Raw genomic sequence first — 16,186 nt, forward strand, 5'->3', positions numbered from 1 at the left:
CATGCAGACGTACGGGGGATCTTACAAGAACTTTTGGCCAAGAGCAGAAATAGCAGGTACTTCCCATTATTTTTGTCTTTCTCCAAAGTTTACTGCAAGCCAGAAAACCCTTTGCCCCTCTCTCTAGCAATCAAAGGGAGCTTGGAAGAAAGATAGGGAGTTTGCTTTCAATGAGATCAGCCCTTTCTCCCACTGTTTATCTTATTCACACTTCCTAGCACGTAGACAAGACTCCCTATCTCCCAAATCCTATGTGCTCACCAGAGGGATTTGAAGAGGGTCTTTTCACTCCCACAGCAGTGACTAGGGGGTGGGAGCAAGCTAATCTTCTCCATTCCACAGTACAACCTAAAGAAACTGTGGCCTCTTCAAGAAGTCTACCGCACATATCAGGGGGTGAGGGTAGAATTGGTAGGAAAGACAGATGAGCTTGGATGACAAGTCAAGCTGATAGTTGTAGATTCCTGGAGAGGGTATATATAACTCATATGTACACTGAGACTTTGTTTACCTCCAACAGTCAATGGCAAGTCAAACATGGCTAGTTTGTGAGGCACAGGGGAAAAAGGGAGCTTCTTACTGTTTCCTCCAGATGAGGTTGGATCATAACTCAAGAGGCATGGACCAAAGAACCTCATAGTGAAACAGTCTATAAGAATTTCCCAAACTGGAGTGTGATGGCTTAGACATCCATCATATAGCATTGTGCAACCAGTGGAATACTTTATTTGCCGGTTTATAAACCACTTCACAACAAAGATATTACCAAAGTGGTGTACAATAAAATGCAAAACAAAATATTACAGTCTTCAGTTTTACTAAGTTTGTCAACACAGTTCCACAATTATACTGTAATAGGATCAGAGAGTTGGTGTGGATGATGTCTGTGGGTACCCTCCAAGCCTGTAATTCTGTATGTGCAAGGATGGAATTTTTAGGAGAGGCAACCTGTTGAACAGGTCAAGCTAGTTTCTTTGTTAAGCTAATATACTGGGTGGACCTGTTAAATACCTGTTTTACATGCATGAAAACTTGGTCAAAGACAGATATGTTGCCATAGGAACAAGTGGCTGGTGATCCTCTTTCAGGAAGGGGGTAGGCCTCCCCCCCAATCCTAGGGCCAGGAGGTGGCCTGTGTGTATGTTTTAGTCTGGTCTGGAGCTGGGTATACACAGATAGGATTCACTGCTCTGTGTGCTGAATCCCAAAGCTATGGCTTTGGGGATCCTTCCTAGAAACCTAATGAGGAATCAAGATCTATTGGGGTATTAATGCTGTGAGCCCTTCCATCATATACTCAGGTTGTACATATGTGTAAATAAAGCCATATATCCTAAAAGATACCACAGTCTTTGCTGACCTTCATTCTAAGGAAACCAAACCCTGGGTTAGTGTTAGAACCCCTGAAGTCTTTCACCTCTCAGAAATTGTGGTGCATGTAACAATACATATATTATAATTGGGTCACACTTCAGAAAAAATATTCTTAAACCAAAGTGTCTTCTCCAATGGCCACCTAAATATCAGAATGCTAGGCACTTGCCTGTTTTTAATATGGAACTGATTCCAGAGGGCTTGAGGTGCAACACTAAAGTCGTTTCTAATGCACACCCGTGGGGCATGTGGCACTCTTAGCAATGCCGCAACTGAGGAGCACAGTTGCCAGGCTTTAAATGCTAAAAGCAAAATCTTGAACTGAGCTTAGTAGCCTATTGGCAGCCAGTGCAGCTCCCTCAGTAGAGGTATTATATGGTGTTGACAAGATACTCATCAACCTAGCTGCTGCTTTTTGCACCAGCTGCAGTTTCTGGATTGAGCCCAATACAAACCCCACAGAGTGCATTGCAGTAATTCACTCCTGAGGTTACCAGTGACAGGACCACAATAGCCAAACTATCTCGGTTCAGGAACAGCCACAGCTGTCTCACTAACTAAAGCTGTTAGAAGACACTTCTACCCAGAGGCCACCTGTACCTCAAGTGACAGAGATGAAATCAGGTGCACTCCAAGACTATAAAACCTTTCCTTCAGAGGGGGTGCAACCCCCTTCAGAACATATAATGGACTTCTCTTACACACAGGAATTACTCACACACAGGTCCTCCAACGTGCCAGGATTTAAACTCAGTTTACTGATCCTCAATCAGTCTACCACGGCACACAAACACTGGTCCACAGCCTGCATAGCCACTCATGTTTAAGACATTATAGAGAAACAGACCTGCTCCAAATCCCCAACACCACTCTGAGCTGCTTCATTTAAATGTTAAATAGCACTGGGGACAAAATAATGTCCTGCTGCACAAATGCCAGAGCCAAAGAGCATTCCCCCAATGCTGTTTCCTGGAACTGACTATGCAGGTAGGATTGGAAGCACCAGCACCAGAAAACTGCCCTGAAACCCATCCCACAGAGCTCCCCAAGGATACTTACAATTTTTATGTTGTGTATGTTTATTACATTCACATAATTAACATATCTATTTTGGGCATTAAGCTCCAAACTCATCCAATAAAATATAAGGTAGGGCTCTAGACATCTCCCTAAACTATGTGATGCAATGACTTCACATACATTCAATTAACTAAATTGTTTTATTGAAAAGATTATTCAGTCTTAGCCAAAGATGTGAAAAATATGTATACTGACTTGTGCTCTGATCTAACTGGTTCAAATAGACATTTCCTTAGTATAAGAAGCAACAAATACCTAAGGGCTTCTAAGACAAAATGCTTTCCAAGGTTAAAGAGATTTAACACGCATTGACAGCTAGCATCCCACTAACTGTACTGGAAAGTGACGGAGAAGAGATTTCCTGAGGTTTATTTTTTATTAGTTACACCTTGGCTGCAAACAGTGTAGTATTCTCCATAGTTAACACATATCACTTCTAGCAGGTCTACCAGCACTCCCTGCAAATTTAAGTGACAAGGCAATGTTGAACACACAAATGACAGGAGAGCTCCAACAATATCTATTTGTACTTACTAAGATAAGGTCTTTTAAGGTCTTGAGGCTCTCCATCAAGGATGTCTCCTGCCTTCATGAAATCAGCAAGCATTAACATCCTTATTTTCTCAATCTTGACGATGCTGAGTGACTTATACAGAATACATGGCAAGAGACAGTGGAATCTAAGGGCCGCTAACATGTTAACTGTCTTGCGTACATCTTAGACCCATGTTTTGTAATTGACAAAGCTGTAACATTTGAAGTAGCTACAACATTTTGAATTCAATTTTTAGCCATTTATAGAGTTACAATTTTAATCCCCCTTACATATTTTCCTACACCCCTTCCCACACCATTCCATAACTGCTCCTGTTCCCCTTGCACTCAAAATGCAATGCTGTTCTTCCTTCCCACTTATAATACCCTTTTATTATCTTAGATATACCACAGCAGAAATAAGGGGAAAATCTGAATGAAATTAAGTTTCCTTTCTCCTCCACACATAAGATACCTGTTTACCCAGAGTCTCACAAAGCTATCCCAACTTGTCCAGTACTATTTCATTACATGTTCTCTCTCATCCACACAATTGGGACTCTTTCTAAAGTGGGAGGTAATATAAAGTTATTAACACTGTTTTACTGATTCATATCAAAAAGTATCCAGCTATAGTATGTATGAAGTTCTAGCAGGGTGGATAAAAATCAGTGCTTTAAAATAAAAAAATCAGAATTTTAAAATTTAAATAGGATTTTTTATTTTAAAAAATATCATTAATAAAATAGTAAATTTTTTTCTCATTCAATTCAATTCAAAGAAAAAAGGGAAGATATAGTACTGACACAGCTTCCAGTTTCTGTATTTCCCCCTACTTTTGCCGCAGAAGAACTGTCATGATGGGAAAAAACAACTGTCATGACTTCTGGGCATAAGACAGACCCTATCTGGGAATATTTTGAATAAATTCCTTCCCTGGGCAAAAAAGAAAAACATGCAAAGTGTAAGTGCCAGAAGGAGACACAGGGCCTAGTTGCAAGAATGATGAAACAACATAATGAAACCTGCTTAGTGGGAGAAAATGATGTGGGTATGTTCTTTGAGCAATGTGGATCAACTGATTAGTAAATCAACAATTCATTTTGTAATGCATTATCAGAATGCTCATTTGTCAAGACTCTCTGTTTGGTATATGGATGTTAGTAGGAAAAAACGTAGCTCATTACGGCTTGTTTAATCAGTTAACTAGGTTTAGAATCTATCACCCAAGTTTACGGCATATAAAGATGCCGCTAAGAGTTACCACTGGGTGTCATTTTCTTATTTTATATTACATAACATGCCCCTTATTTGGAACATCATGGCAGACCATAATGGTGATGCCTAAATCTATTCCCTGTTTTACTTCAGCATAACTCAGCTTCCCTAGGGAACTCCATTCTATACTTGTTTTCTCAAAAAGCAGGAGTGCCAGTGAGTTTAATGGGACTTACTGCAAAAGCCAGTCTTAGCTTTTTTGGTAACTTGGAATCAGATCTGTAACCTTGCTGGAAAAAAATGTAAATGCTTAACCTAATAGAGTGAGAATAATGGCTAGTACTTAAAATCATTTTTGTTTCAGGGTCCTATTTAAGTACAAGATATTGTATCTGCAACAACTTCAGAGTCATCTGTTGGTACTTTTGGCAGCAGTGCTGCAATGAAACATATTATGTTTGTGTTTTAATTCTTACCATTCCTAATGTACAATTGTTGCATTTGCAGCTTGACACAGGCAATATTATGTACTATTTCTTAAATGAGTAAGAATCAAATTATCTGAACAATTAGATAACAAAGCGTCCCCACGTTGTAAAAATGCTGTATCGAGTTGTAAATTAACATGTTTTAGTACTGAGATTTGCACCACTGTTTAAGAAATATGTGAAGAACTCTACATGGCAAACTTGATTTAAATCAAGGGTTTCTCTTGGTCATTTAAATCACTCCATCCTGAGTTCTAGAAACAGAACTCAACTGAATCATTGTTCTTCCAAACAGAAGAATTATTTAAGAGAACATGTTATTTTAACAGAATATGTAGAGCTGCATCAAGTGTTATAATTTTAGTCTACAGCAGGGCCCCACTCATACAGCGGGTTATGTTCCGGACCCCCGCTGTAAAGCGAAAACAGCTGTAAAGCGGAACCCATTGACTAACATTGACCAAAATGGTGCCCAATGGCAAAAAAACCACTGTAAAAGCAGAACAAGCGCTGTAAGAGCGGGGCCTTTCTGCAATTGACAACCGCTGCATTAGCGGAACGCTGTAAAGTGAAGCACTGTAAAGCGGGGCCCTACTGTATACGTAATCCAGGACTATAACATAGATAACCTTAATCCTCTTTATACATCCTTTATTTCAACAGCAATTGCCAATATGCCTTTTACAAATATTAAATCAGATTTATTCATACATTACCCCAATTGAGAGAAAAGGCCAGAATTGTTGCCCACCCATTCTTCCACTCATAGCCATGCTACTGCTGCCCGTGTTACCCTTCACCTTCTCTGATCCTATAGGTCAGCTGGCAGCAGGAATAGACCAATACCTGCAGCCTTCATAGAGAAGCACAATGTTAAATAAGGCTGCACATGTGACTGCACTGCCAAGGCAATGGAAATCATTCTTGTCCGAAGTGACGAGAAAAGTTGTAAATTACAAAACTGCCTTCAAGGTTAAAAGATTTCATAGACATAGACATCCTGAAGTCTGGACTCAGTTGAGTTCTTCTGAATATCACAGATTGCTGACCTGCTTCATACTCGCAGAAATAAAGGTGGGGGAGACAGGAGAAGAGAAGGGGGAAATCATTTGACATCACCATGTTTTTGCCACTACCAGTTTTGACATCCAAATGAGCAAGAGTAATGAACCTTCCATCATCTCCCCAACTCTGTCCTAAGTGCTAAATGTTTCCCTTAACTTGACAGAGATGACAACTGGTAAGAGTGTCCTAAAAGAAAAAGAACAAGGAAAAGAATTCCACTAGACAATTTTGTTGGCAAAATCTTCAGGACAAAAAAGAAACTTCTAGTAGAAGACTATTCTCTAAACCGGGATGGGAACCTTTGGCCTGTGGACCAGAAGCAGCATCTTAGGAGTCATCCCACCGCTTTCCCATTTCTGCCCCTCACCCCCTCAAGCAGCAGTTAGGCTTAAGTTAGCATTCACAAAAATGGGAAGGGTTTTTCCCCTTAAATCTAATCACTGTGCAGAAAGATTGGTATGTGGAGGTAAGAAAGGGAGAAAGAAAAAGAAAGAAAAACAAGTGGGTCACCACCACTTTTTGCTACAGCCTCCCCAACTGCTGACTCCCACATTGTTCATTACAATTCCAAAGAGATCTCTCCTAGGGATACTGCAGCCCTCAGGTTCAAAAAGATTCCCTACCCCTTCTCTAAACAGACTGCTTTTCTTTCCATTCTGTTTTTGTTCATTAGCAGTTCCTTATTTGTTTAATAACATTTTTATCCCACCTGTAAGTCAGCATAGATAGTCCTCTCCCCCTCACAGTTTAATCCTAACAGCTTTATAGGATAGTTCAGGCTGAATGGTGACTGTCCCAAGATCATCCAGTAGAATTCATGGCCGAGTGGGGATTTGAACCTGGGTTTCCCAACTCCAACATTCTAACCACTACATTACACTGGCTGTTTTAAGAGTAGGTCTAGTGCAAAGCTTACATGCCCTTTCCTTTCCTTCCAGCCGAATTATCATTTTCATAATCAAGCTTATGTGGCCAGAATATATTTCAAGATGCTAACATTTTATCTATGTTGTCCACTTGAAAGTCCTGACATCACATTCCAAATACTTTCTATACTCCCCACTTACTGTTGCTGGACTTCAGATCCCGGTGTATAATAGGAACAATGGCTTCATCATGCAGATAGTTCATTCCTCCAGCAATCTGGACAGCCCAGTTCACCAGTATGTCTGGTGGGATTCTTTTACCAGAAAGCACCCTATTTAATGACCCTCCACGGGCAAATTCCATGATTAAGCAAAGGTTAGGTTCCTTTAAACATACACCTTTAAGAGCAATTATGTTGGGGTGTTTTAGCATAGCAAAGAGCTTGGCTTCTTGATGGACATTCTCAATAGCCTCACTGATGTCTTCATCTGGATCATACCGAGCTGCCTTGACAGCAACTTCATTTCCAAGCCAAATTGCACGATAGACCTTCCCAAAGCCTCCAATTCCAATTATTTCCTCCAGAACCAGCTCTGAGAAGTCAATCTCTTGTACTAGAAAAAGAAAAGATGTAAGTTATCATAAAAGTCTATTTACAATATTTAGTTTCATCATTATTCCTTACCTAAAATAATTTAACATTGTTATTTTAATGTAACTGATTAGTTTTATACTTATCAGTAGTAATACAATACCACCTCATGTCAAACAGCTAAGCCCCGCCCCTTCTGAGTTTGATGGATGACGTCAGTGGAAGTCCCACCCCACCCCCGCCATTTCCAGTTCCCCCGATGACCTCACCGGATATCCTGTCCCCCAGAAGCCCCAGCCCCCATGCCCCACCCCAGAAACGGTAGCCATGTGACCCCCCCAGGAGCACATGGCCCCCACTGGACCAATGGGCGTATTTTACTCAAAACGGGGTCCTGGATTGGTCCCTATAGGGGCATGTGACCCCTCTACGAGCACATGGTCTCCAGGGGACCAATCTGAAGAGGTTTAAACCCCATAGGTGAAAATAAGGTGCCGGAAATGGACCCCAAAGAGGTCCATTTCCACCCCCTCCTCTCCAGAACAGCCTAATAGGGATAAGTAACCCCTCTACAGCTACGTCACCCAATAGGGGGAGGCTTTGAATCTCTAACCAATCAGGAGAGGGGACGGAGAGACCTGGTACAGAAGTGCATTTTGCAAGCCCAGACACACTCTGAGGATTGAACATGGAACCAGCCAGCACCCCTATGAGTCCTACTGAATTAACTACACCACCACCCATAGGGAGACCTAACCCTCGATAGCATTTTCTGAGCACAAGTTCTAATGAAGATGAATGTTTTTCACCAACTAAACTGCCAAAAGAGGAAGAGAACAGCCAAATGTGGAACAGCATGTTGGAGGCCATTGCAACAGATAACGCTGTAATGCCGGTAAGATTTAAGTGTAAACTACATGCATGGAGAACTGCAAAATAGAGGAGGGGAAAAATGTGAAAACATGTCCTTACTTTTCTAGGGATCTTCAGTAACTGAAAACTCTGCTGAAGCTAGCTCCCTGCCATGTCCAACAGCCCTGTGGAAGACGGCATCAATAGAAAACATTCACATGCAGGTTTGTAGAGTGATTATTTGCATGGTGTATTATAAAAACAAACAGAAGTCTGTGTTTGATTTTTTTTCTAATCCCCCCCCTTTTTTTAGGACTCTGCAGATCTGACAAGAAATCATCCCAAGCATATCATCCTTAGAAGCATTCTAGGCATTCAAGCCCATGAAACAGACAATATTTTACCAAGAAAATGGAAGGCAGCAATGAAATGCATTCTCAGAGCAGCTGTGTATGCCATTTTGAAGCACTGTTTAATGCAAAATATGTATGATGCTTGTGAGGGTTGCATAATTCAAGCCTCAGGTCAAAAATTACATGAATGTCTGAACTGGACAAAGCCTGTCCTTTCTAGAATGTTGAGAATTATATGTGGAAAAATCTGTTTTAAAAGTGTGCTTCATGTTGTTATCTTAACAGCTTACAGTCTGAATTGTCTTGTTCTAACACAAGAAACTGTTGATGAAGTATTAAATCTTGTTACCAAAATAGGCCATTCCCAGAAGTCTGTTAAAGTTGTTGAAAAGATACTGAGAGACACTGACCAGTCATATCTAAGCCACATTTTAAGTGTTATTAAGAACAGAAGTTACAAAACTTTTCTTACATCTCTCAATGAATCTTCTGAATAAAACGCTCTATTTGGAAACATAGTGTCTTTTCTTTCTTTCTTTTTTTAAAAATAAAGATGTAAATACATGACTCCTCTAGTGGAACACCCGAATGATTAAATTAGGACTGGTCTTACGGGTGGGTGAGCTAATCATTCTCACCATTCCTGCTTTAATGCCAAAAGTAAATAAAATATAATGGATGCTGACCATGAGCAGCTTCCTAGGATCTAATCCTATATGGATAGCATCTCCTAGGCCTTAATTCAATCAAGGGAGATTACAGTTTAAACAGAATAAATGTACAGGCTCTTTTACATTAAATAAAATACATAGGTTCCCAATAACGCCCATTATACTGAAGAGGATACTGTAATTAAGATTGTTATAAACATTATCAGAATAAATGTACAGGATCTGTTTTTTTTATTTCCCAATAGGTAAATCTTTGAAAACTAAAATATAGGGTTACCTGAGAGCTAAAGCAGCCGCCCCCATATGCAGCATGCCTGTAAGATGTCGGGTTTTTATACTGTATAATCTGAATGTACTGTGTTAAATTTGGGGTTACCAGAGAGCTACAGCTAAAGCAGCCACCCCCCCAAACAACAAAAAAGTGCCACTTTGCAACATACCTGTAATATTTTGGAACCAATCACAGATCAAAGATACCCAGTTTAGCAGTGTTCTTCGGGATGCAATTATGCATGGTTATTTTTGTAAAACACATGGTTTTGCAAGGCACCCTAGAAACTAGCCAGAATTACAGTGTAAGGTCCACGGAAAAATGGCTGTGACCACATGGAGCAGGAGAAAAAATGGCTGTGACCACATGGAGCAGGAGAAAAAATGGCTGTGACCACATGGTAGGGTCATATGATTCTAGATGAGATCATGTGGTATTGGACGGGCCAATACTCGACGCTCTCTATAGGTAAAAAAAAAAATAGCAGTTCTCCAGGGTGTGGCGAATATGTTAGTGTAAACCAATCACAGAGCCTTTGTCTGCATACAATAGCTGTGGTGATATAAAAGAGCCTACACAGCTCAGGATCTTTCTCTTTTACCTGGCATTGGTGAGTACCCTCTACTGTTTTCCTAGCATGATTTAAAAAGTTTGAGGCCATTTGGCTGTTGCTAGCCCTTTTTAAAATTCTTCCCCCCCCCGCAGAGGCTGTTTCTCTCAACAAACACTCTCTAATCTTCTAGAAGGTATTTGTTTATTTCATTAATGTGATGCATAGTTTAAACATAGTATAGAAAAGTCCACAGCAATTATTTGCAAGTATGTACATTTTCCCCACTGAGGCTAGAAGCTTAGAGGGCGTTTGCTGAGAGAAACAGCCTCAGTGGGGAAAAAAGATTTTTAAAAAGAATTTTAAAAAGGGCTAGAAACAGCCACATGGCCTCAAACTTTTTAAATCGTGCTAGGAAAATTCAGAAGATTCATTGAGAGATGTAAGAAAAGTTTTGTAACTTCTGTTCTTAATAACACTTAAAATGTGGCTTAGATATGACTGGTCAGTGTCTCTCAGTATCTTCAACAACATTATTAGACTTCTGGGAACAGCCTATTTTGGTAACAAGATTTAATACTTCATCAACAGTTTCTTGTGTTAGAACAAGACAATTCAGACTGTAAGCTGTTAAGATAACAACATGAAGCACACTTTTAAAACAGATTTTTCCACATATAATTCTCAACATTCTAGAAAGGACAGGCTTTGTCCAGTTCAGACATTCATGTGATTTTTGACCTGGGGCTTGAATTATGCAACCCTCACAAGCATCATACATATTTTGCATTAAACAGTGCTTCAAAATGGCATACACAGCTGCTCTGAGAATGCATTTCATTGCTGCCTTCCATTTTCTTGGTAAAATATTGTCTGTTTCATGGGCTTGAATGCCTAGAATGCTTCTAAGGATGATATGCTTGGGATGATTTCTTGTCAGATCTGCAGAGTCCTAAAAAAAGGGGGGGGATTAGAAAAAAAATCAAACACAGACTTCTGTTTGTTTTTATAATACACCATGCAAATAATCACTCTACAAACCTGCATGTGAATGTTTTCTATTGATGCCGTCTTCCACAGGGCTGTTGGACATGGCAGGGAGCTAGCTTCAGCAGAGTTTTCAGTTACTGAAGATCCCTAGAAAAGTAAGGACATGTTTTCACATTTTTCCCCTCCTCTATTTTGCAGTTCTCCATGCATGTAGTTTACACTTAAATCTTACCGGCATTACAGCGTTATCTGTTGCAATGGCCTCCAACATGCTGTTCCACATTTGGCTGTTCTCTTCCTCTTTTGGCAGTTTAGTTGGTGAAAAACATTCATCTTCATTAGAACTTGTGCTCAGAAAATGCTATCGAGGGTTAGGTCTCCCTATGGGTGGTGGTGTAGTTAATTCAGTAGGACTCATAGGGGTGCTGGCTGGTTCCATGTTCAATCCTCAGAGTGTGTCTGGGCTTGCAAAATGCACTTCTGTACCAGGTCTCTCCGTCCCCTCTCCTGATTGGTTAGAGATTCAAAACCTCCCCCTATTTGGTGACGTAGCTGTAGAGGGGTTACTTATCCCTATTGGGCTGTTCTGGAGAGGAGGGGGTGGAAATGGACCTCTTTGGGGTCCATTTCCGGCACCTTATTTTCACCTATGGGGTTTAAACCTCTTCAGATTGGTCCCCTGGAGACCACGTGCTCGTAGAGGGGTCACATGCCCCTATAGGGACCAATCCAGGACCCCGTTTTGAGTAAAATACGCCCATTGGTCCAGTGGGGGCCATGTGCTCCTGGGGGGGTCACATGGCTACCGTTTCTGGGGTGGGGCATGGGGGCTGGGGCTTCTGGGGGACAGGATATCCGGTGAGGTCATCGAGGGAACTGGAAATGGCGGGGGGTGGGACTTCCGGGGTGGGACTTCCACTGACGTCATCCATCAAACTCAGAAGGGGCGGGGCTTAGCTGTTTGACATGAGGTGGTATTGCATTACTACTCTTATTCATGACAAGTGTATGGGTCAGCTCATTCTTGTGTTCTTATTGCTATCAGAGCTTGTCTGGAAAAATTGCGCAAAGTTAGTATCATGAAAGTGTCCTACACAGTTTTCTTGCAAGCAGTAACAAGAGCAAGAGCAAGCAGTTTTCTGGGTGGCTTCCATGATAAAAACACCTTAAAATATATGCAAAAGAAATAAAAGGTTTCACTGCTAAAAACACACAGCATGTTTCACAGCATCACAGGTAGCTATCATTGTATATTAAAAATGCATTTCAGCTCTTCTTTGCTTGCTCTTAAAAGATGTGGCTATTTCAATCAGCATTAGCAATTATTCTAGTAATAAAGATTCACACTGCACAGCAAATATCCCCCATTTTTATAAAGGTAGACATCTTTCTTTTCTTTTCATGAGCAGCATCTGCTATGAAAATGAACAGTTGCCAGCAGTCCAATTCAAGTGCTCCAAACAGACAGAACATTTTAAACTTTTTCTTTAATTGGACAAGTGCCACATGATCTTGGAATCAGTACCCATCTTTTATGGCACTCTAAGGTTGCAACAAGATATAGTACATATACTGCAAGAAAACTATGACTAGTATTCAGAAGAACTCCCCAGAAAAGGCAACGTTTGTATGAACAGTTTGTTTATATTTTAACCCAATGTTTAACTCGATATGTTTAACATAGGCTCAAGATTGGTTATATTTAGTTGTACTGTATATGCCTTGGTTACTTCCAGGTTAGGCTAGGCTGCTGTAATACATGTTATGAAGTGTTGCCCTTCAGAAGTGTCCAGAAACTAAACATGATGCAAAATATAATAGCAAGGATGCTGATGGGAGCTTGGTCTGAGGCCTGGGTGCCTGAAGGATCACCTCCCTCTGCATGAATCTATCCACATGCTGAAGTTATCTGGAGAATCTTTTCTACATCTTCCTCTGCCCAGTGAGATGTGGAGGATAGTGTCATACCCCCTTTGGAGGAGTCCTCAGAGGGGGAAGAGGAGGACAACTCAGGAGTAACAGCAGCAGACCCAGAGGGAAGAACAGACGAAACCCCTGAGGATGCAGCTCCCACTCCCTCTCAGCTCGAGAGTGTCCAAGGCACAGCTGAAGCCCTTCAGCCAGATTCAGGCAGTGAACAAGAGACTCCCCTCCCACCTGCAGAGCGAAGACGACAGACAGGCATGCAGCAGCAGCATCGGCCTGGCCGTTTAAGACAGAAGCCAGAGGACTGATTACCCACACCCGTCTTAGGGAGTGGGATTTAAAAGACAGCTCCTGGCTTGAGCGTGTTGCTGACTACAACGTCAGGCATGACCTCTGCGTTCCTCCTGTCTTCCAGAACCCAGACCCTCTGATTGATCTCTTGGAAAACTGGACTAGGAATCTCTCATTGACTATGCCTCTTAGACATGGACTTGGCACGTGAGCTCAGAACAAACCCTCTGACCCTATCTCGCCTTCCCCCTGGTTATCTCTCCAGCCTGGCAGATTTATAACCCAAGCTGCCAGCTAACAACTTTATGACCCCGACAATTACCAAGGAATTTATAGCCCAGCCTGCATCCTGCCAATGCTGACATCTCCCTGTAAAAGCTGACAGATAGAACCCAGATTATGGAACTTGCCATCCAGGGATGCCCAGATTTCCACCTCCAAGTTTGTTCAAATGGCAGAAAAAATTGTTTTCCTTGAATGTGCATTTTATGGCACTGGTTGATTTTTTCTGCTGTTTCTAATTTTTTGCCCTTTACTACTAGTAGTACATTACTACAACCCTTTGATCATATTCCCAGAGCAGTTTTAAAAATAAGCCACCTATAATACAAAACAAGCTAAAATTGAATTATTAGTTGGATTTTATTTTTGCTTGTTGTATCGTGCATTTTAATTAATTGTGAGCCACTTCAAGGATCCTATCTGGATGGAGGAAGTGAACTATAAACATTTTCTTTTCTGTGGTGGCACCTCAACTTTGGAATGCCCTTCCCAATGAGGCACATCTGATACCAGCATTACAATCTTTCTGGTGCCAGGTTAAGAACGTCTTATCTGCCCAGGCATTTTAGGTTATATTTTAGTCAAAATTGCATTCTCTGCTCCATAGATAATGATGATTGTTATCACATCTCAAGGTGTGATACAAAATGCAATAAAAACAGCAAAAACAGTTTAACACAATAAACATAACAGATCAAAACAATACCGTGTAGACACCCACAGCAGAAGAAAGTGTCTTCAATTGTTTCCAGAAAAGGCAGATAGTGGACACCTGGCATACCTCAACTGTAACGCTGTTCCACAGAGAAGGGAAGCCACAGTAAAAGCCCTGCTCCGAGTTACTGTGGAGTGGTCTTATGAGATGTTTGGAACAGGAAGGAGAAGCTCTTCCTAGTTTGGGGTTTAGCTCATCTTACCTTGCTTTATTGTTAGCTTTTAAAATATTGATTCATATATTGTATGAATAGTTTTATTCACACTTTTGTACACTGCCATGGAATCTAATGAAATACAGTTATTTTTAATAAAATAAAAGTATTTTATAAGTAAATAACAGAAATGTTAATATTTGGTTGTATACAACTTTAGTCATACTCAAAAGAAAACCCAGTGGAATTAATGGAAATGAGAAACTTGAGTCCATTTTAATGTGTCTACTTGGAATACAACTGGCTAACAACCCACTGAATTTTAGAAAACTAAAGCTAGACATACTACTACATTTAAATGTTTTATTTTTTAAATTCTCCTGTGCCAAAGTTATAGCTATCTCTCTTCTGGCTAGAGACCTCAAGGTAGCTAAATTTCTTAATGAACACATGTTATGTCACACAGCAACATCAGCAGTCTGATCTGTCCTAATACACTGAATGGAGAGGAATTTGACCATCACCATTTACATCAAAGAGAGTAAAATACTGTAAAATAAAATCTGCCAATAGGCTGACTGGTTTAAATCCCTTAAGACGCCTCATAGAGAAAAATGACACCTGCACAGCAATTTAAACAAGATGGAGCAAGAACATGTCCTTATTTTGGTGAGAATCTCATGATCATGCAAATAAATCAGAAATGCTGGCAGAATATTGCTTAAGGGATGCTCTCAAGTAAGTGAAGAGAGCCCTAGAACAGGTATTGTTAAACCCCACAGCCTCAGTAGCTGTTAAAGAAGCAACATTAACCAGCACACCAGGATGGAAAGCACAACCGTTTTTTAAAATGTAAACAGTTTAGACGTTTTGATGATTAAGCAGTAAATAAATCTTGTTCAATAAAAAATAACTCATAAGGAAACGTTAGCATGATTAGTATACATCTCCTTTAGATGGCTGGTTAAGGATATTAAATGAAACCTCCTTTTTAGCCCATCTGATCAGGAGCCATCATTACTGAAACGTCAATAAATGGATACAGAAGGTAGATGTCTGAAATCCAAATACAAAGGGAGACATAGGAAATTCATGTTGAAAGGGGAAAAAAGGAAATTGGTGTGCCAGTATCAGGAAACATCCTTGCCAGCTCACACACTTTCTTCACATAGAGTAAAGGAAGTTCAAGTGTGTCATAATGCATGACAGATCGCAGGAAAAGCAGATCTGGATTCCCTACTTAGAAACGCTCAAAGTTACATGATTCTGTCCTTTGGTAAGTGATTTCAAGAGAAGCAAGAAGTTCTATTAAAGTGAGTACTGCTTTGATGTAACATACCATGGCAGCATTTCTCAAACTGTGGGCCAAGGACCATCAGTGGGCCTCAGCATTGCAGCCCACCCCCAGTCATGCAGTAGCCTTTTGTTCACATCATGCAGTTTCAGCCTTTTGGCTGGATAAATGCTAGCACCAGCAGCTCCGAAAATAATAAGCTGGGAATAGAGAGGAATGGTAAGTAGTGAATGCATAGGAGAAAGAAAGGATGGATGAAATTTGCACTTCGGGAGTGGGCTCAAGGCGCAAGTTAAGTATGAAAGGAAAATGGGAGAATAAAATATTTTGAGAGATATGGAGGGGCAGGGGAAAATGTTAAATAAAAAGGCTTCCCCACTTGAAGATTCTGCATCAGCAGGTTCTGCCTAAAAGGGGGAGTCCGAGCTGTGATAACCCCAGAGCTAATGTCTATGCTTAGCCTGAAGAAAACAGAACTATGTAACTCCCTGCCACAAACAAATTGCCGTGGCACAGAAATTTAGCTATTTCCAAAGAGCAATTAGACATCAACAGAAAATGATGTCAGTAATTACCAGCCAATCATGCCAATCTCCATCTTCTTACTGACTCCACCTTT

The 16,186-nt window shown here is 40.7% G+C and overlaps 1 protein-coding gene across 11 annotated transcripts in view; it reads right to left on the reverse strand.

The window, feature by feature from the left end:
- Nucleotides 1-16,186, reverse strand: part of MAP3K9 (mitogen-activated protein kinase kinase kinase 9) — an 82,523-nt gene that overhangs the window by 38,085 nt on the left and 28,252 nt on the right. For 9 of the 11 annotated variants that reach the window (XM_061611171.1, XM_061611173.1, XM_061611172.1 and 6 more), the window contains exon 2: nucleotides 6,827-7,240. The exons of 1 other annotated variant lie outside the window; for it this stretch is intronic. In XM_061611171.1, the coding sequence (XP_061467155.1) occupies nucleotides 6,827-7,240 (414 nt within the window). Of the gene's footprint in view, nucleotides 1-6,826; nucleotides 7,241-12,873; nucleotides 12,948-16,186 lie in introns of those variants that run through there. One more of the 11 variants, XM_061611182.1, reaches the window with a different exon arrangement.

This window comes from Rhineura floridana, chromosome 2 (assembly GCF_030035675.1).
Source record: "Rhineura floridana isolate rRhiFlo1 chromosome 2, rRhiFlo1.hap2, whole genome shotgun sequence".
In the NCBI taxonomy this organism is placed as follows: Eukaryota; Metazoa; Chordata; class Lepidosauria; order Squamata; family Rhineuridae; genus Rhineura; species Rhineura floridana.